Below are 26,359 nucleotides of genomic sequence, written 5' to 3' on the forward strand. Positions count from 1 at the left end.
GCAGTAAGATAGGGTGCCAGGACCCCACAAGGCTGCCCTCGGAGCCATCTGGTTCTCACCCAAGGCTTCTCCAACTCTATGGGGCCAGCCTGTCCATGGGGAGCCCCAAGAAGCACATAGTGCCCTTGGGTTACACCAAGGGCAGGGAAACACAGTGCCTGATATTGGGGATCATCCAAAACTGTCTGGAGCGTCTAGCAGCACCCCCTAACCTGCGGCTTATCCCTGATGCACTCTTTCTCTGAAATAGCACTGCCATCAACTTATCTCCTCTCCTAAGTAAAACACCAAAGCCAAGGCAGTGTCTCTCAGGCAAGAAAAGATTTTCATTGGGCAAGAATGACTGTCCCACCATCGGCATTCATTCCCATCCTTTCTATTGTTTTTATATAAAATCAACTATGGTCCTTTGGACAATTTGATGCTTGGAATTCAAATAATCCTGAGGCATCACAATCATTTGAAAAGAGCAGCAACTTTTCCACTCTTGGCACAGAGCTGCCATCTGCCCTGCCAGGGAGCTGCTCTTGGCCTGGTAAGAGTCACTAGCAGCTTCTACCCTGGGTCTAGAATGAGAGATCAGAGGAAGCTCTGTATGTCTTTCTTTAAAAAAAAAAAAGCATCTATTTTTAAAAGTTGACACTAGAGAGATTTTCCATCTGTTGGTTCACTCCACAGACAGCAAGAGCCAGGCGAGGCTGAAGCCAGGAGCCAGGAGCTTCATCTGGGTCTCCTACATGGGTGGCAGGGCACAAGCGCTTGGACCATCTTCTTCTGCGTTCCTGTGATGTGTAGGGTGGAGGAAGCCCCGTGGCTAAAATGGGCACACCTCACTCCTGCTGCTCACCCAGCTGCCTGCGAGGCCCGAGTACCTGGGTTCTTCTCGCCCCATGTGGGTGTTAACAATGGCTAAGTCAGGCCAGCTTAGCAAATAGCACAGTTGCAATTCCTATCCTGGCATCCTGTTTTCCCTCTTAAGAAAAGGGAAGGTGTAGAATTCTCCAAGAATAAGAAGAGAACAAGTCACCACAGGATGAGAATGGCATTGAAACAGACACAGGGCTCTGCACACACTAGCCAGACGGGCTACCTCTGGCCCAGCTAAGGAGGCAGTTCCCTGCAAGGGCCGGGGATGTGCCAGGATCACGGCTGGAGTGCCATGAAAGGGAAGCATGAAGAGGAGCGTGCTCCCCCCACCAAGCTCTGTGTGGCCACAGCAAAGCTCAACCAACAAAGGTGAGAAGCCGGAGAACATGGAGGAAAAGTAGCTGGCTGGGCCCTTGAGGGGCTTGCGTTTGTTTCTTGGACCGTCCCTGCTGTTCATGTGTGCAGCCCCGTGGTTAGACACCTGCCCCAGATTGGAATCCCTAGCCCCAGGTCCAGCTCCACTGACCCTTCCAGCCTCCTGGGACGCATGGCCTTGGAGGGAACAGGTTGGTAGATTCCTGCCACCTGCTTGGGAAGGACTACTTTCCAGGCTCCTGATTCAGCCTGGCCACGCCTCAGGAATCTGGGGGAGTAAACCAAGGGATGGGAGATTTCTGTCTCCCTCTCTCCCTCACCCCGTGCTTCCGAGTAAATAAATAAGTAAATATAATTTGTGAGGCCAGTGTTGTGGTGTAGTGAGCTAGATCTCTGCCTACAGAGCCACATCCCAAACAGGTACCAGTTCTAGTCCCAGCTGCTCCATTTCCAATTCAGCTCCCTGCTTATGACCTGGGAAAGAAGTGGAGAATGGCCAAAAAGTCCTCGGGTCCCCGAACCCACATGGGAGACCTGGAGGAGGCTTCTGGTTCCTGGCTTCAGATCAGCCCAGCTCCTGCTGTTCCTGTCATTTGGTGGGATGAGCCAGTGGATGGAAGACCTCTCCCCTTCCCTCTGTATCTCCTTCTTTCAGTAACTCTGCCTTTCCAATAAAAATAGATTAAATCTTTAGAAAAGAGAATACCCACTCTTAAACATTTTTTAAAGATTTATTTATTTTTATTGAAAAGGCAGATTTACAGACAGAAGAGACAGAAAAATCTTCTGTCTACTGGTTCCCTCCCCAAGTGGCCTCAATGGCCAGAACTGAGCCAGTCTGAAGCCAGGAGCCAGGAGCCTCTTCCGGATATCTCACTTGCATGAACAATTGCAAGGCTTTGGGCTGTCCTCTACTGCTTTCCCAGGCCACAAGCAGCGAGTTGGACGGGAAGCAGAGATGCCAGGATACAAATTGGCACCCACATAGGATCCAGGCTCATGCAAGGCGAGGATCTCAGCCACTATGCTTCAGCGCTGGGCCCCAAACTTTTTTAAATTAATAAATAAATAGAATTTGTAAAGCTAAGACTAAGATGCCATCGTAGGAATTCTCAACAAAAGCAGATCAAAACTTGAGGGCAGTCACAGCCAGTCCACAGAACAAACCTCGACTTACTAATTGTAAATCCCTCAGAGTCACTTACAGGAAAAATATTCTTTTCATAATAAATTTATTTTTTTAAGTTGTTTACATAGTTGAGGAGGAAAAAAAAATCTTTTCCTTGCAAAGCAAAGCTTGCATATATGCGTTGTCGATTGCCTCCCCCTAGTGGCCAGATACGGTAACTACCGCGAGAGGCCACGGGTGGAGGCGGACAGCCGCTGCAGAGGCTGAAGGCTCACCTGCCCCTTTGAGTACAGCACTGCATGTTCCTCCAGGTGCTTCCACCGGCTCCGCTCGCGAGGCCGAGCCACCTGGGGAGTAGACAACTTCTTCTGACACTGCCTTGGAGCCTAGTCATCAAACACTTGGACAGTGAGCCAACAGATCCAAGATGTTTGTCTCCTCTACGTAAATCTAGCCTTCCAATAAAAATAAAAACTGAGAAAAAAAAGGAAACAGCCCCGGGGTTTGCAGTGAGGCTGCCACGTGCCCTCTGCGGTTTGAGGTCAGTGGTTTGAACTCTGAGTCTTGGCTTCTATCAGTATTGAAAGGGCATGAGACTGCATGGGTCGTGGCGATGCGACAGGGATGGAGCCACTTCTGAGTGCCATGCCTGGTGTGGGGCATGCGGCTGCCCTGTGAAACCCCATTTGTGGTCTCTGAGCACCCTGGGGAGGTGATGCCTCCCTGTAAATGAAGCACATGTTACTGTAACGACATAGCAACTGCTTGCTCTGGTTCCTCTCCTTTCTCAGCCTGGCTTGGCCCTGCCTCCCAGTTCATATCACAGAAGCCTTTCCCAAGCCTTGTGCCCTGATCCTAGGAGCCTTCTCTATCACTTCTGGCTTTTAGCTAAGACCAAGCATGGTCATCCAGGCTGGGCTTGGCCCAGGACAGTTCCCTTCCGCCAAATTCGTGAGCCCCTGGTTGTCCGAGAGGAGCTTAGGGTCCTAAGAACAGGTAAAAAATCCAGTGAGAAGTTTGCTAAGCGTCTGAATCAGGCTCACTGTCACTGGAAAAGCAGATGACTGACATTTGTGCCCAGGAAGGGAGCGGGGAGAAAAGAGGGAAGGAGGGAGAAAAGACAGCAATTACAGACTGGCAGCTTGGGGATGCTGGAGAGTAATTCCTGAAGTTCCTGAAGTCAGTTGCCTAAAACAGCTCCAGCACCTGGCCCTGGACTGCGCAGACATGGGGGCGGGGGGGGGGGGCAGCAAAACAGCTTGTTCCCCAGCAGACACCTCAGCCACAGCCAAGCATCTCAGGCAGGCCTCAGGCCAAGCTGCTAGTCTCTCCACTTCCCAGAGGAGTCCACGCTCATCTGCATCCCTCCCGTGTGGCAGGAGACAAGCAGCAAGAGAGAAGGCACAAACTCCTGGGCTGGCCTGCTAACTTCCTATGCTGGAACGAGACGTTGGCCACATGACGCAACCTGGTGAGTTACACAACTCGGGCCCCAGGCTCCTGGCTCAGTCCTGCCCCAGCTTTGGGTCTGCTCTTCTAGGTTCCACCAAGGACACACAACATTGTAACACACCGAGCACCTGCTCTGCAGATCCCATCTCTGGAGCCAGGGACCGTACTTGGCATCACACCTGAACTTCAACTCCATTATACTACCAGATGTTCTGCGTATTAACATGTACAGGACCACCGCGGGTGTGGAGGCATAGTGGGTTAAGCTGCCACTCTCAGGTCTCAGCAGGGTCCCATTGATCACAACACTAGTTCAAGTTCCAGCTACTCCACTTCTGACCCAGCTTCTTGTCAATGAAAAGTGGCAGATGACCCATGTACTCAAGCTGCTGCCAACCCATGTGGGAAACTAAGATGGAATTTCTGGATCCTATTTTTACTGGACTCAGTCCTGGCTGGAGTAGCCATTTGGGACACAAACCAGCAGACGGAAGATATTTCTTTCTCCATCTCTCTCTGGCACTGTGCCTTTCAAATACATAAATCCTTAAAACAAAAATCCAAGGAGGAAAAGGCGGCAGATGATGCTGTGTAAGAGGAATATCCATTGAGCACTTTCCCTGTGCCACGGCCTATCTCACAGCCCTTCATCTTCAGTCATCTTGATGAAAGTGCTAGAATCCCTGCTGTGCAGATGGTGCTGCTCAGCAAAGGACAGGAAAGAGCAGAGGAAGCAGGCCTCCAAAGGTACGGGGCTGGCTGTGCTGGGCGTCAGTCAATCCCTCCCTGTGAAATGGGCTGTGGGTGGCAGGTGGTTTAATAGGGCTCAATCCTGCTTACCCGGACCTGGCATGCAGGAAAAGGGTTCCCCGTGTGTTCTCGGCTGCCCCATCCATCATACCATCCATCATCACTGTGAGCGCCTGCCAAGCATGGTGACAGGATAGTCACATTCTTGCTGATAACCCTTTTATTGTAAACCAAGACTAAATATGCTTTTTCTGTGTGTAGTTGGTTTCTTTCTTCTGAAGTCTCCACACATTCAGGAAATTTAAGTCATTCAGGTCATGTTCACTTGTCCAACAATTGGAAGACAATCCTTTAGCAAATCTACAGAAGTGAAGCATATAAAACAAATACTGCCCAAAATCACACCAAAAACCTCTCTGAAAGGAACTTAAGATGAAATCTAACATTTCCATAAACTGGTGACAATCTGAGTGTCCCTTAGCAGAACTGTTGTATGTACAGTATACCATGGTTTCATGGGTCAGGATGAATAATGTGTGTGAACTGTCAGCTCCTTTGAAGCAAAGGCAGCACACGGCGGAGCTGCAAAGCTGCACCAGGCTTGTGGCTACACCCACAGGCATCAGTGTACTGCCGAGGACCAAGCCCAGGGTCAGGACAGCGCTGCATCTGGAGGAGGGCGCAGGAGCGGTGGGGGCTCCTTGGGACGCTCACCAGGGCCTCACTTCTACCGGAACCCGTAGCAGGATAAATCACCAGTAACTGGGAGAAGATGGAGGGTCTTACTTCCTACACTTTTTTGTTAGAAATAGTCATTTAAAAAAAAATGAAAAATAATTTTTAAAAAATATTCACACATCCTGGGAGGTTAAAATACCAATGTACGTGGATGTATTTGCATACAGTTCTGGTCATCTCCCCTGGTTTCCATGACTCACTATCCCCCGGCCCCGGAACTGCTTAGTTCTGTCACAGCCCTGCCCATCCCAATGCGAAGGACGGCTCTGGGTGTCCGCTGTGGCAGTGAACGGCTTCACGAGCTGTGGCACAGGGAAAGAGGCAAGAGGCTGCCAACACTGTTTGGCCCACAGATGAATATCTGGACCAGGCGTGACGAGCCAGAGGCCCCAGCCAGCCCATACCAGCCGTCCGTCTCTGCCCGCCCTGTGTGCTGTGAACATGGCCAGACAGCAGGCTATCTGTGAAAATATTCTGAGCTCTGACAGTGAATTCCATCCCTAGAGCACAACAAAGTGTTGGGCATTTTCTCCGTGTGCAGCAAACAGAACACCAAAGACCCCATGTGCTCACAGAGCTGACATTGTGGTGCAAGGAGTGACCCAGCCCAGGGGAGCTCTGGGTGCTGGACAAAGAGCAGCTGCATGAGCTCTGCTCTGGCCTGTCAGGCACAGCCATGCTCAGCGGCGCAAGGGATTGTTAATAATAATAATAATAACAACCTCTCTCAAGAAAGAAGATAACAGATGTTGACTCTGTAACATTCTACCTGAAAAGGAAATGGAAAAGCTGATTCCTACAGAAGAAACAACAGAAAGTATTCCTACTAAAGAAACAATAGCAAAAACAAAGCTGCCTTGGTCTTCCTGCGGTACAGATCCAAAAGCCTGAAAGCTTGTGCTCTGTAACCTACAGTGGGCACAGGAAGACCTCCCGACAGTGGGCACAGGAAGACCTCCCGACAGTGGGCACAGGAAGACCTCCCGACAGTGGGCACGGGAAGACCTCCCGACAGTGGGCACAGGAAGACCTCCCGACAGTGGGCACAGACAGACCTCCCGACAGTGGGCACAGGAAGACCTCCCGACAGTGGGCACAGACAGACCTCCCGACAGTGGGCACGGGTAGACCTCCCCGACAGTGGGCACAGACAGACCTCCCGACAGTGGGCACAGGAAGACCTCCCGACAGTGGGCACAGGAAGACCTCCCCGACAGTGGGCACAAACAGACCTCCCCGACAGTGGGCACGGGAAGACCTCCCGACAGTGGGCACAGACAGACCTCCCGACAGTGGGCACAGACAGACCTCCCGACAGTGGGCACAGACAGACCTCCCGACAGTGGGTACAGACAGACCTCCCGACAGTGGGCACAGACAGACCTCCCGACAGTGGGCACGGGAAGACCTCCCGACAGTGGGCACAGGAAGACCTCCCGACAGTAGGCACAGACAGACCTCCCGACAGTGGGCACAGACAGACCTCCCTGACAGTGGGCACGGGAAGACCTCCCGACAGTGGGCACAGACAGACCTCCCGACAGTGGGCACGGGAAGACCTCCCTAAAGTGGGCACAGACAGACCTCCCGACAGTGGGCACAGGAAGACATCCCGACAGTGGGCACAGACAGACCTCCCGAACAGTGGGCACGGGAAGACCTCCCGACAGTGGGCACAGACAGACTTCCCGACAGTGGGCACAGACAGACCTCCCGACAGTGGGCACAGACAGACCTCCCCGACAGTGGGCACAGGAAGACCTCCCAACAGTGGGCACAGAAGACCTCCCGACAGTGGGCACAGGTAGACCTCCCCGACAGTGGGCACAGGAAGTCCTCCCGACAGTAGGCACAGGAAGACCTCCCGACAGTGGGCACAAACAGACCTCCCCGACAGTGGGCACAGACAGACCTCCCCGACAGTGGGCACAAACAGACCTCCCCGACAGTGGGCACAGACAGACCTCCCGAAAGTGGGCACAGGAAGACCTCCAGACAGTGGGCACAGACAGACCTCCCCGACAGTGGGCACAGACAGACCTCCCCGACAGTGGGCACAGGAAGACCTCCCCGACAGTGGGCACAGACAGACCTCCCGACAGTGGGCACGGGAAGACCTCCTCGACACAGGAGGGAGACCCTGGGCTCCAGTGGGAGGGCCAAGCAAAGCTGTCCTGTCTTAGAACCTTGGCAGCTGTGGGACAAGTCAATGTTGATCCGGAGCATTCGGGATGGCAGCACAGGCCAATGAAATTCACAGTAAGTCAAGTTTGAATAAGAAGCATCCCTTTATTTGCTGCCATTACAAAAACAGATTACATTAGCAACAAAAAGTGTTTCTTGAGTTGAAGTCAGAGGAGTTGCTCCTCAAAATGTTAAGTAAAACAGTGTACAACATCAGTATTAAAATGTTAGATTTCACATGGTCTTTACCACTTTGATCTTCTGAACAATTTTATTGAGCAAAATAAAAGATAAACATGTTTATTTTCTCTTCAGGAATGTAAAGGTCTAATTATTCAAACAGTTTTTATTATAAAACTAAACTCTGAAGGTGTCTACAGAGTTGGCTTTTTAGATTTTCCTCTTGAAATCAGTAGTCTAACAAGGATTATAAAAGACAGAGCTCTGTTCAGTGTTTCTGACGAAGTAGAAAGGGTGGAAACATAAATAAGGCTTTAATTTGGCAAAATATAATACAATGCCTTCTGTTCTCCTCCAATGAACAGTTTCCCAATTACTTCATTCTGCAAGAGATCAGAAAGAAATCCATTTTAACAACAAAGCAACTAAAAGCAACCAGAAGACATCTGTCTTGTATTTATTCCATTTGATCTAATGGGGCCCTTTTAACTCGATGCAAACTAACTCATACTAACGGCAAGCAAAACAAAACAAAACAAAAAGCAGTATTCAGAACAAAGAAGTTTTTACGCAGACATTGAAAGATTAATTTACTTGATAGGCAAAGTGACAGAAGTCTTGCACCCAATGATTCACTCCCAAAATGGCCATAGTAGCCAGGGTTGGTCCAGGCAAACACAGGAGCTGGAACTGCATCCTGGGCTCCAGTGTCAGTGGAAGAGGCCCAATCTTCAGCCATCCTGTTACTTTCCCAGGTTCATTAACAGGAAGCTGAGCAGCCAGGGATCAAACCAGTGCTCCAATGAGATGCCTGTGTGCCACAACATTGGCCCCTCTACGCAGACGTTTTAACACGTGAGCCAGAAAGCCCCACTGGGAATTCCTTTTCATTAGTCTTACTCCAGGGAATGTAAAGATGATGAAGGTGGGCACGCCTGAAAAGGGAAGACGCTGAAATTTAAGTAGGACTCTGACATCACGTGTTTCCTGGCTCAGATAACTAGAAGAACTGAAATTTTAAAATAACTAGACAATAAAGTGACTTATTAATCAAACACAAGATTTCAATTTGGATACTGGCTGCCAGAAAATCAACAAAAAGTGATTCTGGGTGCAACCAAAGAAACTTGAATGTGAAAACAGTACTGGATATTCAACAAATCGCAGGAGGGAAAACGGGAAGGGAGGGGGAGGGAAGAATCCTTAACCTATAAAACTCGTGGTAAATGATAAGTTAAAGTAATCATAAAAGAATACTGTTTAACCTTGTTGGCTATGATGACAACACTATGGATTTCAAAGAGAATGCCCTGGTTCTGAGGTCCTCAAAGGCGCCATGAAGACCCAACCTCGCCTTCAAATGCTTTCACATCAGCAAAATACTCAGGGCCAGACGTACACAGAGTTCACGAGTGACACTATTCTGTCAGCTCAGGCAGTGCCCCCAGTGGCTGCTTCACTTTCCGGCTGCCCACCATGACTGGGGCCACTGGGAAGGCTGAGACCAGGAGCCAGGAAGTCACTGCAGGCCTCCCCCAGGTGGGGAGCAGCCCAGGCCTTGGGCCCCCCCGCACAGCTCGCCAGGAGCAGGCCACTGGCATTCAGATGCAGAACACAGCTGTCCCAAAGCACAGCTCAACAAGGAGCCCAAGAGCTGCCCCTACTCTTTCAGCTTGACGTGTGAACATTTTCACAATAAAAAGTAGAGAGGAAAGCAGCAATTAGATGTTTAAAAAGCAGTCAGCACCAGCTGTTGCTGAGGAGAGAGTCTACACAGACCAGTAGTTCATTAAACTCTGAAACCCTACATAAACACACTACAGTAAAATGAGGCCCGACTTGTGGAAAGCCAAGCATTAGGTATGGAGATAGAAGCTCATCTCCATTTGTAATACTAACTCTTGTACTTCAGCAAGAGGATGACAGCATCCTGCAAGAATCTACTTGTCAAAGGAGGCAGGGACAAACACACACACACACACACACACACACACACACACACACACACACACACACACACACACAGCCTCACCTCCATTTTTTATGGCTAATACTGTGGGTTTCCCCATTTCACCAATGACATACCAAGTATCGACTCAAGGAAAAAGAATGAACTGAAATGACCTTTAAGAGGCTGGCACCAAGAAATTAGAACATAGGAAAAAGAAAAAAAAAGATAAAAGGCACCAGGAAGTAGAGTGCTTGAGTCAGGGAAGGGGCAAGCCCAGCCAAGAGCAGGGACCAGAGCACTCTGACCCGCCAGGGCCTGCAGAGGGCCAGGGAACAACCCTGACAGCTGCCGACCTGATGCAGAGTGACTGCCCGCATGTTCCACGCACACCGGGCTCACTGGCACACCCACCAAGGGCCAGCGGCTGCGCCCACCCCTCTCCCTCTCAGGACTCCACAAACTGGGTCCAACGGGAGGGAAGCTGGGACAGTAAAGTTCCCGGATTTGGTCAGAAATACAAAAAACCAGGACACTCAGAAAGCAAGCTAATGTGAACAAGGAGAAAGAGCCACCTGGAACACAGGTAGCACATAACGAACAGGACTGCCATCAATCCACACACCTTAACCACTCCCTGTCGCTCCATACGAAACAGAGAGGACAACTTCCAAAAGGAAAACAAAGTTTAAGATTTTTACAAGTTATACACTAAACACATCTAACCCCTATAACAATCCAAAATCCTAAGTAAACATGTATCTGGGCTGTCACCATGCAGAGGAACCTAAGCCTGTGCCCGTGGCACCAGCTTTCCATGTGGGCACCGGCTCGCTCCCAGCTGCTCCACTTCTGATCCAGTTCCCTGCTAAGGGCCTGGGAAGCAGCTGAGGAAGGCTGCTGCAAAGGAGGCTCCCGGCTCCGGATCCAGATCAGCTCAGCTCCGGCCACTGTGGCCAATTGGTGACTCTTTTCTGTCTCTTCTTCTCTCTGTAAATCTGATTTTCAAATAAAAACACATCTTAAAAAATCTAAATTACTGGGCCCAGAGCTGTGGCCTAGCGCCTTAAGTCCTCGCTTTGAATGTGCTGGGATCCCATAGGGGCACCAGTTCTAATCCTGGCTGCTCTGGCTGCTCCACTTCCCATCCAGCTCCCTGCTTCTGGCCTGAGAAAGCAGTTGAGGATGGTCCAAAACCTTGGAACCCTGCACTAGCATGGGAGACCCAGAAGAAGCTCCTGGCTCCTGGCTTCAGATTGGCTCAGCTCCAGCCATTGCGGTCACTTGGGGAGTGAATCATCAGACGGAAGATCTTCCTCTCTGTGTCTGTATATCTGACTTTGCAATAAAAATAAATAAACAAATCTTAAAAAAATTTTAGATTACGATGTCTATTTTCATTTCAAACATTTTTCTTTATTGAACATGTACAGAACAATCCTGAATAAGTCATGCTTGTTTGAAGTGTGAATTAAAAAAGATTTCTGTGGGGTCAGTGTTGTGGCATAACATGTAAAGCCTACAACCTCCAAGGCCGGCATCCCATATGGACACCGGTTCGAGTCTCAGCTGCTCCATTCTCATCTAGCTACCTACTAATACGCCTGGGAAAGCAATGAAGTGCTTGGGAGACCTGGAAAAAGCTCCTGGCCTCTAGTTTTGGCCCAACCTGACCACTGTGGTTATTTGGGGAGTGACCCAGCAGATGGAAACTTCCTCTCTTTCATATAAATAAAAACATCTTTCTTTAAAAATAAAAAGGCTTCTTAACATCAGATATAAACTCTTCTCTACATCATGAAGATGAACCCATCTTATTCTCAGGAGTTGAACTACAGCACCGCTTGGGATGCTGGCATCCCACAACACAGTGTTGATTCAAGTCCTAGCCGCTGTTTCTGCTCCAGCACCCTCCACTGCACACCCTGGGAAGGTCCGTGCCGCTCACACAATAGACCCAGATGGAGTTCTTGGCTCCTAACTCCAGCATGGCCCAAGCTGCCTGTCACGAGATATTTAGGCAAGTGAAACAAGATGGGACATCCCTGTCTAACTCTCTAACCATTCAAATAAATGTATCTCAAAAAAAGATCACACACAGTGTTTTCAATTTAATCATCTGATGTCAGTTTTAAAAGCATACACAAAAAGATGAACTCACCATCAGTTAAAGGTAATGCCAACATACAAGGGAAAACAATAATTGTGTAGCCCTCTGCATACAAACCTAAGGAGTTACCATTGTCAGGATTGGCTGGAACCTAAGGAAGGAGAGCCCTCGGGGCTCAGCACAGCTCTGTTCTCACACCGTCCGTCACATTACTCATAACACACCACTGTTAGCCATCCTGCCACTTGTCACGTTTGGATTTACATCTGTCAGCTGGGAAGGTTGCTATGTTTTCACTTAGGGAAGCTGCCTGTCAACCACCTAAGTCATCAAGACTGATGTGATAATGTTAACAAATTATTGTGACTTCATAAATCCAGAATTAAAAAAATACTGTTATCAAAGAGAAGTGTTGTAGTTTCTAGTACAATACTATTAAAGCAAATGTGAAAATATGCAAACAAAAAAGGTTCACAAGACTTAAAATAAGTAGACCATCACAGCAAAACAAAAACGCTCAAGGTCATCCATGGGGCCAACTCCAAATTCAAGCAGCCTCATAACCACCCGAGTTCTCTACCAATGAAGCCAAGGCCCACTAACCAACTTCAGAGCACTTATTAATACATTTCCTAACCGCCCTGAGTCTCTCATCACAGGCTTGGGATCTCTTATCTGAAATGTTTGGGAGCAGAAATGTTTTAGATCCGAGAAGTTTTTTCAGGTTTTGGAAAATTTCCATAGTTAAACAGTTGAGTACCCCAAACCAGAAACCTGAAATACAGAAAGCTTCAAAATCTAAAATGTTGAGCATTATTTCAGTGTTGCAAAGGTTCGGGCTTTGGAGCACTTTGAGGTTAAGTGCACTTTGGTTAAGGGACACTCAATTTGCAAGCATAAAAGAAGAGCCTGATAAGTTATAGCAATTCGGGAATCCCAGGTGACAAGAGCAGCCCTGCAGGTGCCCCTAGCAAACCCACCTGCTCACGCTACTTGTCCTGGGTGAGCTGCTGGTTCACTCTCTGGAGCAACTGCTGCAGCTGCGTCACAATCTGATTCAGACTGACAGACATCGTCTCCTTCTCAGAAGAACCCTGCAAAGAAGCAAGCGATAGAGACCTCCACACACCAGGAGAAGGACCTGGCAGCCAAAACTAGGAAACACCAACATCAACCTCAAAAAGAACTTAAAAATCAAAATTGCTGAAAGCCAGAGAAATGCTGCTTGCTAACTAGAGGTGTAAAGTTGCTAGTGACAAAGAACACTATCCTATACACGTTATTCGGCCACAGAGGGAAAACCTTAAAGTCTACAATAAAGGAAATACACATCACTACTCCATAATTACCTCTCTACACAAATCTTAAAATCCACACAAAGTGAAAACGACAATAAAATCATTGCATTTTTGTTAAAAATAAGATGAAAAACAGATAACCTTCATGGAGAGTGCAACATGACTTATAGAACACATTTTACCAGTCTGAGATGGATCCATCTCTATTTTTTATGCTTCAAACAGTTAACAGGGCAATTAACCCAGAAATCTGAAGTTAAAATGCATACCACTTCTGGGGAAACATCACTGTTCTCAATAATGGTAGTGTCTTCAGCAACTTTAACTATTTTCGACTGGATTAGTTCCAATAACTTTTGGGCCTGTGAAGAAAGCAGAACAACAGCTACTGAATGAAACACCTGTTAAACAAACACAAGTACATGAAGTTGTCTCGCTACATATTTGGGAAAAATCAGTTTCTCTCAAAATACAAAGTTTCTTGAAAATAGTTCCCACTCCCCATCAGAATATACATACACATGTTCACTTTTTTCAAGAATTTAAAATGATAAAAATCGTGCATCACTGCTTATATTTTAGGAGAACCCTGGTCTAGAACAGGAGTTAGCCTGATGTGGCCCCAATCTGTGTACAGCTCACAGGCAGTTATTTACATCTTTAAAAGTTTATGTCAAAGAAAGAAAGGAAGGGGGAGGGAGGAGGGAGAGAGGGGGGAGAGAAAGGGAGGGAAGGAGGGGGAAGGAGGGGGAGGGAGAGAGAGAGAGAGCGAGAGAGAGAGGAAGGAAGGAGAAGAGAGGGGAGAGAAGAGAAACCCCATGTGGTTTACAACCCCTAAGACAGTCGGTGGGTTTGCTGACCCCTGTTCCAGCCCCCTCTCCAGGCTCATGTGCTTATTTTAAAAATCAGCACAAGTTTCACAGAAACAGGCTGTTTTATATTTGCTTGTTTCACAAAGCATTTGCTAACCTTTTTTGGTCAATAAATATTTATGAGCATCTCATATTGAATATCACACAGTATTTCTACTGTGTAAACGGAGGACAGTTAACTATTACCTATCATTACTATTTTAGCAATCAGAAATAACATCACAAGTTTACACCTTTGAGCACCTATTTATCATTAAAGTATTTTTAGAATTACATTGCCAAACTAAAACTGTACTTTGCATTTTAATCCAGATGTCAAAAATTAAAATAACAAAGTAAAAAGACATCCTGAACTTTTGACCATGTAAACTACGTGTAAACTAAAGTGTGATGGTCCAAAACTTTTCAAGTCCACATGTACAGAGAAACAGCCAAAAGCACTTCTGGATTCCTACACTTTCGCAATGCGATAGTTACACGCTACCAGCACAGGCAACAGCAAAAACTACTTTGTTCAATTTATTAAGAGGTGACTTCCCAAAAGAATTTTAATTCTAAAAAACAATCAATAAAAATATCAAATATTATGTATAACAATATTCAGTACTAGTTAGGAAACATGGAAACAGATACCCTCACACACTGTGCTTTGGGGCAGTTAATGGTGGAGTCTCTGAGACAGCAGACACACAAGCATACATGAATTGGACTAAAGCATTTCCAATCATACAACAAGTAATCTGCCACCTTAAGACAAAGAGAAACACATGAAAGCCTAAATATCACACATCTGTATATGAGATTAAGAAAAAAGTAGCTGCATAAAAAGCAAATAATCGGAACATAGTCTGAAATACGAGAAACATATATATGTTCATTTCTTCTTATTTTGTATCTATTAGTTTTAGCCAAAATACTCTTTGTGAATGGCTAGAAAAACCATAATTTAACCAGATTTTAAAGAAAAACTCCAATTAAATTTAAAATTTCACTGTTAGAAAATTTAGTTCCAAAAAACTGTCACTGCCCAAACTCATAAACAAGTTAATATAATGATGCCAAGGAACTGAGGCCCAGCACAGCCCCAGGGGCGGCAGCTCCAGGACAAGCTAGCGTCATCATACCTTATGGAGATCACCAGCTACTTTCTTTGTTTCGTTTTGCTCAGTTTTAAGTTTTGTGTGTGTTTCATTTAACTGTGTCTTCAACTGTAAAAATAAAGCAAAACCACAATTAGCTTCACTTGCACCCTTCTTCAATTATGCTGCCACTTCTAGCGCTGAAAATGAAAGTAAAAGATTGAAACCACCAACAGTTCCTACGCACGCTGGGTGAGCCGACACGCTGCACCGAGTGTATAGAGAAGCTAAGCAGTGGAGGCTCCCCAGCTGTAAAGCTAAAGATAAGAAAGCTACAGAGATGAATTCAAGTTTGGAGCAGAAAATTGCAAGTGTAAAAACAGAATCATTAAATACCAAGTAAACCAAATTAAAAAAAAAAAAACTACTCATAAAATACTTAGTGAAAGTATTCCAAATTAAAAGACAAACAGAAATTTTACCAATTCTCAAAGGTTTTCTTCATTTACTTCAATTATAAGTCAATTTGGTAATGTTCTTAAAAGACACTGACCTTTAGAAGTAGACACTATGCAAGACTAGATTGCTCTAAACTACATCAGAAAGGAGTATCTGTGACTTCTCAATGGCCGACGGCCGTCTGGCGCATCTGTGCACGTATATACATATATACATATATACGTGTGTGTGTGTGTGTATTCTTTGGGAATTGTTCCAATCAAATATAAATAAGGAAATAGACTATAATGCAAAAAAAGAAAAGAAAAACTCTTCTATTTCATTAAACTCATTAAGTCGATTGCTTTTGCCCTCTGACCAATAGATATGACTTTCCAGATAGTTCTGGCAATCCAAAAAGGAAAATAAGTCATTTAAACTGAAGAAAGGGTCCATTGCTGTTGCCTAGTGGCTAAATCCTTGCCTTGCACCTGCCAGGAGCTCATATGAGCACCAGTTCATGTCCCAGCTGCTGCATTTCCCATCCAGCTCCCTGCTTGTGGCCTGGGAAAGCAGTCGAGAACGGCCAAACGCTTGGGACCCTGCACCTGCACAGGAACCGTGGAAGAATTCCTGGTCCCTGGTTTCATATCAGCTCAGCTCCAGCCGCTGTATCTGTTTAGGGGGTGAACCACCAAATAGAAGATCTTTCTATAACTCTTCAGTATATACGCCTTCTCAATAAAAATTCTTAAAAGACGGAAAGAAAACTTAACAAGGGGGCATTTCACATGGAAACTTCATTTGACAAACTCAATGTAAATATCCCAATGGTAGTTTAATTCTGTATGTCAAGGAGGTTGGTTAATCCTCTGGACCGAAAGCACACAAAGTATGTACAGAAAGACAAAATTATCTTACAATGCGGCAACAGCTATCCTAAGCAAAGGAATGGACTGAAAAAAGCATTCCAAACTTTCAAGGTCAAACAAATAAAAAAATGCCCCTAACAAACAAAAAAATCCAAACAATTACCACTCAAAATGCCCTCTTCACAGAGAACAAAAACCACAAATCAGAGCTTTGAGTCAACACGGAGATACAAGAATAGCCCTGTGTGTGAACCTGGCTCTGTGTGTGGATGTCATGTGGTGCTCCTTAAGCCCTGATTAGCCTAACACAGCCGACCAACACTACAGGTGAACGTGTGGTTCTCCTTGGCACACGCAGCAGTCCTAGCTGGGTGAGGCAACTTTTGAGTAGGAAGCAAATTTAAGTAATCTTCCCAGAGCTTATTTTGATCCTTTTTTAAAAATCTAACCATTTATTGTTAACAATTTTAAGTCACAGGAAGACATGATTACTTAACACAGAGACCAAGACAGCCGTGCCTGTGTCACACTTACATAAGCTGTGAGTGCAAGTGTTCAGAAAGCTGAAGAACTGGAATTGAGGGCTTTGTGTATCTTGAGTCATGTAGCTAACTCCAAGTTCACATTTTTAGGATTAAAGAATTTTATAAGCTTGTCATTTATAACTTAGAAAAGCTACTGAAGCCAACTACCAGGTTGTGTAAATGCCCTTGATCGAAGGGCAGAGTGCAAGAAGGCCTGGCCAACTGCACCAGTCTGTGCTGTGAGCAACCTGAACTAATCGCCACACTTCTGAATTTTCTTCCCCAGCAGCATCCTGTCTACTGACTCCAAGAGGGATTCGTGGGGTTTGTAAATAGCTCTAACACTAAGCATGCATTACAAGTAATCTTCACAATTTAGCCAATCTTTGTTCTGCTTCAGTCACTGAAAATAACATCGCTCAAGAAATCAGGCTTTAGAAAACAGAAAACATCTGAAAAGGAATTGGAAGCCGAACATGCCATTGTTAAGAGCTAGAAAGAGAAGAAACATCTCAGGAGGCAAGCAAAGAAGGCTTATCATGGGAGTCACCAGAACAGGAAGAGTATCTGAAACTTCCAGAAGGTCAAGCTAAGAAGGTTAGCCAGGGGACAGTCCAGCCAGTGTCTCCACAGGTCAGCACGAGTGCTGTGAGAGCCTACTTGATGCCCGTGGAGAACAAACTGCTTACCAAAGTTAGCTCTTCATTCTGTCTCACTGCTTCAGAATATGAATCATCAAGTTTTTTCTGCAATTCAGTCAACAGATCTTTCAGCTGCAATGAAGTTTAGAGTTTAAGATTGATCTCCTTGAGTTAGTCCATGTTTTGTAGCTACTTGGAAGCTCTGCCACAGACACTTTATACTGAACTGAAGTAACATTCTGATATAAACTTAGCATGACTACAGAGGCAAGGTTGAGCAATTTTGTTGTTAGTACCTCTCTGACTTCCGTCACGTAAGTAGATCGCTCCATTTCTGCCTTCTCTAGTTCCATTTCCAAATGTTCTCGCTCTCTTCTCAGCTGGCAATGCAACAAAGAAGGAAAACTTAACACATTTAAGATTTCTTCTCATGTTTCCCCACAATGGAAAGCTACGGCTTTATATTCTTAAATATCATATTAACTCAAACACTGAAATATTAAGAGCATAATTGCAACACCAGATGCAAGTAACCTTAACATATCAGACAACCCTACTGCTAAAAAGGAGCTCACAGAGTACAAGCCCAATCATTAACGTACATACATTTTCAATATCTTTATTTTCTCTTCTTAATCGCTCTAATTCTTGTTCTGAAGATGTGAATGACGACTGCATCTGAAACATACAACAATTACAGGACCAAGGAAAAGGACCCAAAATGCCAAGCTTCTGTTTTGTTTCAGACGTTTCAAAACCTGTCTCAATACAAGTCAAACTACACTGCTAAAAGTCCAGAAAAGTGAGAGGTTCACATACTACTTGATTAAAACTGTGGTCAAAACCTATTTCATTTGCATGATGTTTTAATTAGGCCTATTTAAAATACATAAGTTTTTATTAATAATTAACAAATACATGTAATCCCAAAGTAGTAACATGAAGTAACAGCAGCTCTAAATTCTGCACAAATTGGCCTGAGAATGTAACAGATGGCACCATTTACTACATTGAAGTAAATGGGAGAAAAATGAAGACTACACAGTAACATTCAAGTCACACAAACAGAAAAATGACTAGTTTTTCTTGAATACTGTAGCAGAGATTAAATATGAGTATTTTAAGAACTAGTTTGGATCTAAAATTTATTTTGATGTTGCTTTTTTTATTATTATTATTATTCATGATGCAGTTCCATGGACACAGAGAATACCCCCTCCACTCTTCTCCCCGCCACCATTCACCTGATGTTATCACATACTAATTCTAGAACTACAAAGTCCTTTCTATTCTGTGAGTCTTACTCCACACCTCAGCAGTTTCCAGCACGGGAGAGAAGGCACAGGAGAAGCACGCAGAGACCTCAGCAACACACCGACCGCTGCCCTCCAGCCTCCTCTCGGGTGTGTGCTCCTCTGGGGGATGCTGGCACTGGATCAACACTTACACCCTGAGGCCCACTGCTCTAACCTCTCAACAAAATACCTGTTTAATAGTCTTCTGTGATTCATCAACCTTAACTTTCCATTTGTTTTCTTCTTGCTCTACACTTCTTTGTAGCTTCTGTAAAATTCCTTCCTACAAATAAAAATAGTATAGATGTTTTCAAAATTTGCATTCTAAGGTCAAAACAGACTTATTTCAAACATGAAAAAAGATACAAATTTAAAAAAAAAAACCCAAAATGTAGATTAAAACCCATTTCCTACTGTTTCTGCGAGTACAGATTTGTATTTTTCACACTCTAGCTGTAACAACGTGTGCATCTCATCAGCTTCTTTCAACTTGTGCTCTAGAACCTGCAAAGAATGAAATAAAGTTCTGTAATTTGTAACCTCGGAGTTTTGTGTTTCAAATTTGGTTCAATACCTAATGACTTATTACAACAAACAGTTTCAAAATGTCTTACGATGGAGCTCTGCATTTCAACCCTTCTAAGTCGCAATGACATTCCATGATCGTTTGGGCATTTGGTTCTCAACTAATGATATACTCACTACAAAATATTAATACACAATTCTAGAACAAATAGGCTTGTTACGCTTTAGTCAGATCATAGAATCAAAGCAGATCCACATGTGAAGGCCACGATCTCTAAGCTAAACACTCAGGAAAGGAGATTTCACTCAGACCACTTAAGATACAGCAATTCATAATAACAAATCCTCTAGCTTTAGCAGTTAAGAATAAAAACCGATTCAGTTTCTCAATATTTGTAATGACTATCTGTAGATGTTTCGGCAAGCCAACAAGAGTCTACCACCTTACTTAAACTGCTCTGCACTTTTTATAATAAAGCTAAAAAGCAAATACACAACAATTAGGCATTGGGTTTGGGACATGATTAATACAGAGTTGACTACAGAACTGGTAAAACATTTGCCATGCAAATAAATGCAAGGCAGAGTCACAGGATTCCTCCAGAGATCACCATTTTACAACAATGGGTCACTGTCTTCCGAAGCACACAGAGGCCAGCTGCAGCCCCCTCCTCGTTTCTGCTTGCTTGCAACACTGAGAGCTCCACTCCTGAACAAACCTTGACCTCCTCCGCCCCGGAAGCTCCAGCCACACACTCCTTCGCCTTCTTCTCGAATCCACGCAACCACTCACTATAACTCTGTGGAGGAAAACAGTCAAGGCTGTCAATTTCCAAATGTATTTTGAATTTGTATATACATGAAATAGAGTAAACATTCAAAAATAACACTCAATTATGACAGAAACCTACAAACACAAGGCACCACTTTACCAGAAATTTCAGAAAAGTGCTGCACAAATTGTACTTAACTAAATTTTCAAAATAGACACTAAAAACTGACCAATATGATACCATCAAAATGAAAATGTTTATCCTAACCAAGAGTGATGACAATTGAATGTTGGACTCAGAAATAAAAGACCCGAGTTTAAAGATGGGCTCTACCAATCACTAGCGCCAGAACTAACATATTCAATCTTTCAACACAGAAAGCTCAGAATGGTTAATTTTTAAAAAATGTTTTCTCTAAGCAAAATAGTTCTTGAAAGTTAAATGTTTCAAATTTATAAACTCAGAGTTCAAGTGAAGATATTTTATTAAGAAGATTCAAATCTCTGTGAAGGTGCTCCAAGGATTATTCCTTCAAGCTAAGAAACTCGGAACCAGCATTGTGGCACAGTGGATAAAGCTGCCACCTACCCATACGCCAGTATCCCATATGGGTACCAACTGGTCGCCCTACCACACCCTTTCCAACTCGGCTCCCTGCTCACAGCCTGGTAGAAGCAGGGGAAGATGGTCCAATTGTCTGGGTCCCTGCCCTCCTGGGGAGGGGGATGCAGAAGAACCCTCTGGCTTCAGCCTGGCTGAGCAATGACTGGTGCAGCCAACTGGGAAGGGAATCAGCAAACAGCAGATCAACATCTGTGTCTCTCTGTCTCTGTAACTCAAAATTCAGAATAAGTAAAGCTTTAAACAAAACTTCATGAATTATCTTTAAGATCATGAGACATATGTAGGCGCTTACTTACATAAATGTAACAAAACTTATGAAGACAAGTCAGCCAGTGTAAATAACACATAATATACTTTTAATCATATTCTTAATTTTTTTAAAGATTTATTTTATTTCTGTTGCAAAGTCAGGTATAATACAGAGAGGAGGAGAGACAGAGAAGATCTTTTGTCCATTGATTTCATTCCCCAAGCGGCCACAACAGCTGGAGTTGAAATGATCCAAAGCCAGGAGCCAGGAGCCTCTTCTGGGTCTCCCACGTGGGTGCATGGTCCCAAGGCTTTGGGCCTTCTTCTACTGCTTTCCTAGGCTACAAGCAGGGAGCTGGAAGGGAAATGTAGCTGCTGGGATTAGAACAGGTGCCCATATGGGATCCTGGCATGTTCAAGGCGCTAGGCTACCATGGTGGACTCCATATTCTAAATTTTAAAAATTTGATACTTCTTGCCTGAATTTTAAATTTTGATGAGGAGCGCTTGTCCATTTCTTCAAACAGCATTTTCTCTTATTCCTCCTATGTCTCCAATTTAGTTTTAAGACAAAAGAGCACATATGATTTCTGACTCTATATGGGACTGAATCAAGATTCACAGTAAACTATCAAAATCAAGTGAAAATAGAAAACAGAATGGAGGCTGAGATCACTCTATAACGCAATATCTCTAGTATCAAATTCGTTTCTAGAATCTGTTTTCTTACAAGAACTGTTTTCTCACGGAGTCAAGACTAAATGAATACTATTGAAATCCTACTTAACTGCTTCAAATACTGGCATTTAACATAAATTAAAAGGCAATGAAAACTGATATAGTTGCTTAGAGTCAATAAACTTTCCTCTAACTCTTCCAGTTCATACTTCTTCTATGCTCATCTGCTTAGTGAAAAAGGAATAGCAAACACACACACACACACACACACGCACACACAAATCTATTTCATACATAAAAGTCCCTTTATTTTTAATGACTGTCCACTTATGTTAATTAATCTGACTTTTATTATGGTTAACTAGCCTTCATATGTTCAAAACTTAAAATGCTAGGTTGTAGTAGATAGGAAGTTTAACACATTTTCTTAAATATTTATTTGAAAGGTAAAGTCAAAGAGACGGAAGGAGGAAGGGAGAGAGCAAGAGAGAGAGATAACTTTATCCATTGATTCTGTCCCCAAATGGCCACAACAGCTGAAGCTGGGCTGATCTTAGGCCTGGAGCCAGGAGCTAGGAGCTTCATCCAGGCCACCCATGTGAGTGGCAGAGACACAAGGCCTTGGGCCATCCTCTGCTGCTTCCCAGGCAGGTCAGCAGGTGAGACTTGAACTGGTGCACATACAGGATGCCAATATCATACGCAGCGGCTTTACTTGCCACACCACAACGCTGAGCCCTAATATATTCCTTAATTTTGGATACATGCAGAAATATTCAAACAATGTATGCATAAAAATCAGATAATACCTATTGCTTGGGCCAGGCGGCGTGGCCTAGCTGCTAAAAGTCCTTGCCATGAATGCCCGGGATCCCATATGGGCGCCGGTTAAAGTCCCGGCAGCTCCACTTCCCATCCAGCTCCCTGTTTGTGGCCTGGGAAAGCAGTACAAGATGGCCCAAAGGTTTGGGACCCAGCACCCATGTGGGATACCTGGAAGAGGTTCCTGGATCCTGGCTTCACATCGGCCGTTGCGCTCACTTGGGGAGTGAATCATCAGACAGAAGATCTTCCTCTCTGTCTCTCCTCCTCTCTGTATATCTGACTTTCCAGTAAATAAATAAATCTTTCAAAAAAAAAAAAAAAAAGGCAATGGGTGAAAACAGAGGTCCTGAAAAAAGTTCCTATTAAAAAAAAAATACCTATTGCTTATGATATTTAGTCAAAAAAGATTTGGTTCTTAACAGCAGGTTGTATTGCCATTAAAAAGGAATGCTATGGCCAGAGTGATGGCAGTCAGTTCACCTTTTGCCTGAAATGCCAGCATCCCATGAGTGCTGGTTCAAGTCCCAGCTGTTCCATTTCCAATCCAGCTACCTATTAGTTCATCTGGAAAAGTAGATTTTTCAATCCAGCTGCCTGCTAATTCATCTGAAAAAAGTAGCAGAAGATGGCCCAAGTAACTGACAGATATGAGGAAATCTCATAGGGAATTTTTATTCTTTCAATTCCATTTTTCCATAAATTTCTTCACACTCCCACATTAAAATTAAGGGCACTTTTAAAAATTAAATATTAGTATTTTTAAAAGGAGTTTTTAACATTTTTAAAAAATAAAAAATGTTATTTATTTGAGAAGTAGAGAATCTTCTATCCACTGGTTCACTCCCAAATGGCCAGAACTGGACCAGACCAAAGTCAGGAACCAGGAGCTTCTCCCTGGTCCATGTGGGTGCAGGAGCCCAAGCACTTGGAGCATCCTCACTACCCTTCCCAGACTCATCAGTAGGTAACAGGACGGGAAGTGAAGCAGCCAGGACTCATCTGTGTGCCAGCGCTGCAGGTGGTGGCTTAATCTGCAGCCACAGTGCCAGGACAAAATGGCTAGGGTTGGCCAGACCTGCACCAGGAGCTTCATCTGGATCTCACACATGTGGGCAGGGCCATTCTCTGCTGCTGTTCTCAGGCCATTAGCAGGGAGCTGGGTCGGAAGCAGAGCAGAGAAGTAACTGATACCCAGAGGAATTCCTACTTTTTTTTTAATTCCTGCTTTTTAGAAACACACAATGAGGGTGGGCATTGGGGCAGCTGGGATGCACACAGCCTTTATCAGTGAACTCGACTCCTGAGCCACTTTCCACACTAACATGCACGCTTCAAGTCAGCATGCTGGGTCTTTGCTGTGCGTGTAGGAGACCAGAATGGTACTCCCAACTCCTGGCTGCAGCCACGCTCCGCCCCTAAAGCCACTTGGGGGATGAGTCAGCAGGTGGGTCCACTAAGCTCCACCTGTCTTCCAATTAAATGAAAATAATTTTTTTAAATTTTGAGGGAATAAGTACTAAAACATTTACAAATAAAACACTGGTGTTTGAACTCCTTCAGAATAAGCCAGGAAGTATGTCATGGAAGGTAAAATAAGATTCTATGTATGTCATATTTCAGATACTGAAAATGCTGAAGTGGGCCCCTAATTCTGCCATTCTATATATGTTTTATTCAAAAATAAACACAATTTTTCATAAAAGTAAAAAAATCTACCATTTTAGGAAACTCATATGCCTACTCACTGGCTTTACCATAAACTTTAAACTTTACCATACTGAAGTTTTTTGAACAAAAGTAACTTTTTTCTTCCACTTAAAAAATGACAATCTTAAATAAGCAAAGCAAGATGTTCTATCTTATCTTCTCCTTTTTTTTTTTAAAGATGTATTTATTGATTTAAAAGTCTCTTCCTAGGAAGAGAGATAAAAAAGAGATATCTTCCAACTGCTGATTCACTCCCCAAATGGTCAAAACAGGCTGAGACTGCTGCTTGAAGAAGTTAGCAAGTAACAAACATTTTCAGTTTGGAAATGGAAAAACCCCAATTCACAGTACTGAATGTATGAAGAAATAAAGCACTTGTAAAACTAAGACACAATCACTTAAAATGAAGTCCTATTTTGAACACAGCCAGTAAGTTAATTATCGATTTCATTAACAATTCAGAAGCAGTTCTTTCCCAAATGTGACCTTAATAGGCTTTCTAAGATGTTTGATATGTAAAACTTAAGGGACGTAATAAAAGCATCATATGAATACACAGAATTTTGAGTCCAGTTACTTATCACAACCACTGGAAAGCACTCCCACATCAATAGTGAAACCAAGCACAGGATGCAAACGCTGCTGATTCACAACTTTCTTAATAATGACAAGAAAATGTCAAAAAAAGTAAGTTAATCTTACCAAATTGGAAGGTACAGACACTTTTGGAAACAATTTTTTGAGAACTTCTTTAGCCTCCAACTCGACAGCTGCCACATGTTGTTGTCTTTCCTAAAGCAGAAGATGAATGAAATCAAACCTATAAAATCACAAAATTTTCAAAAAGAGCTATGGTCTTTTAACAAGAGAAGAAGAAACTATTTAATAGTAACAAATGTTAACATTTCCTATTTTTAGATATTAAAATGCTTCAGAAAAAATCTGCAAAATCTCTAAAGCATCCTAAACAGAAAATAATGTCTTAGACAGTAACCAAGTCAAAATAATATTTGACAATAAGGATGTTTCCCTTGGTATTAAAAAAATCAAATGAAGTGTCTCTCTAGGAACAATTCAAAAACAAACATCCATGCAATGCGCCTCTTCCCCAACCCCAAAGAAATCACAAATTAAAACATACACAAGCCATTTTTCTACAACTTTTTAAGCTACACTACAAAAACTATGCACCTGAGCCTAACAGGTCCCTGATTACGGTAAGTCCCTACCAAAAACATAACAAAAAAGGAAACAAAACAATCACTAATGAATTGCAACACCATGGTAATTCAACAGTAACTTTCATTAGTTCCAGCTAAAAGGGCAAGTGCAGCTATTCATGATAAACAAAGCAAAAAGGACCATCAACATTTGATGGGTGACAGAATGGAAAGAAGAGCAAGGAAAAATCATCACTGCCTAAGACTGAACATCAAGACAAAACAATTCTCACATTTGCCAGCAGTCTCCATCAGTCACACATCTAAAGATAAGTATTCCCAATGTGTACGTCTAACTTGGCTGATTTTAAACCAAAGTCTAACGGATATCAATTGTAAACTCAAAACCAGGATTTGCCAAAAATAGGATGGTTTGATCTCACAGCAAAACAAACAAAAAAAAAATCTATTCAACCTATCTGTGCAACATTAAAAAACAAGACCACTATAAAAATGTGCATCTAAGCCACACCAAGATAGCATGTTTAAACAACATCATCAAGTTCCACAGGTGACAAGAGTGCACACAGACCAGCACAAAGGCAATTACATCTTCACCACCATTTAGATGTGATCTGTAAAGCTATTACCAGTGTAAGGCACGTCAATTTCAATTTAAGAAAATCTAATTACATAAAAATCCATGGCAGTGCAAGGCCAGATTTCATCATATTCTACAAACAAAATGTTATTATATTTTTTAAACAGGTGTTTTAATGGAATATTTTCAATAATTCAGTAAAGTCCACTGACTTTCAGAAATATACCTAACCACATGAGTTACATTAATTGAAAGAAAATAATTAGCTACTATTTCAGAGACAATGAAGAGCTCATTTTTATTATCTAACCAGAGAAATGTTAGATAAATCTTTCAAGGAAATCAGTCAGGAAAACAGACGCCATGGAACTGAAAACATCCCAAGATAAAACAATTCAACTAAAGCAGATAATCTGTATTTATGAGCCAGGGGAAGGAGAAGTGACTTCGGTTGCATCACACAAC

General features: G+C 43.7%; 1 protein-coding gene across 8 annotated transcripts in view; it reads right to left on the bottom strand.

Moving 5' to 3' along the window:
* Window positions 1-7,747: 7,747 nt before the first annotated feature.
* Window positions 7,748-26,359, bottom strand: part of KTN1 (kinectin 1) — an 86,712-nt gene continuing 68,100 nt past the window's right edge. For 5 of the 8 annotated variants that reach the window (XM_040969930.1, XM_040969927.1, XM_040969931.1 and 2 more), the window contains 11 exons: window positions 24,836-24,925; window positions 19,997-20,077; window positions 19,167-19,256; window positions 18,943-19,035; window positions 18,064-18,135; window positions 17,754-17,837; window positions 17,506-17,589; window positions 15,028-15,111; window positions 13,301-13,393; window positions 12,714-12,827; window positions 7,748-8,058 (listed from right to left, as the gene is read on the bottom strand). In XM_040969930.1, coding sequence (XP_040825864.1) covers window positions 12,723-12,827; window positions 13,301-13,393; window positions 15,028-15,111; window positions 17,506-17,589; window positions 17,754-17,837; window positions 18,064-18,135; window positions 18,943-19,035; window positions 19,167-19,256; window positions 19,997-20,077; window positions 24,836-24,925 — 876 coding nt within the window. In that variant the 3' untranslated portion in view covers window positions 7,748-8,058; window positions 12,714-12,722. The remainder of the gene's footprint in view (window positions 8,059-12,713; window positions 12,828-13,300; window positions 13,394-15,027; window positions 15,112-17,505; window positions 17,590-17,753; window positions 17,838-18,063; window positions 18,136-18,942; window positions 19,036-19,166; window positions 19,257-19,996; window positions 20,078-24,835; window positions 24,926-26,359) is intronic. The other 3 variants (XM_040969934.1, XM_040969929.1, XM_040969933.1) reach the window with 1 other exon arrangement.

This window comes from Ochotona curzoniae, unplaced genomic scaffold (genome assembly GCF_017591425.1).
Source record: "Ochotona curzoniae isolate NIBS_2020 unplaced genomic scaffold, NIBS_Ocur_1.0 scaffold_4701, whole genome shotgun sequence".
Taxonomy (NCBI): Eukaryota; Metazoa; Chordata; class Mammalia; order Lagomorpha; family Ochotonidae; genus Ochotona; species Ochotona curzoniae.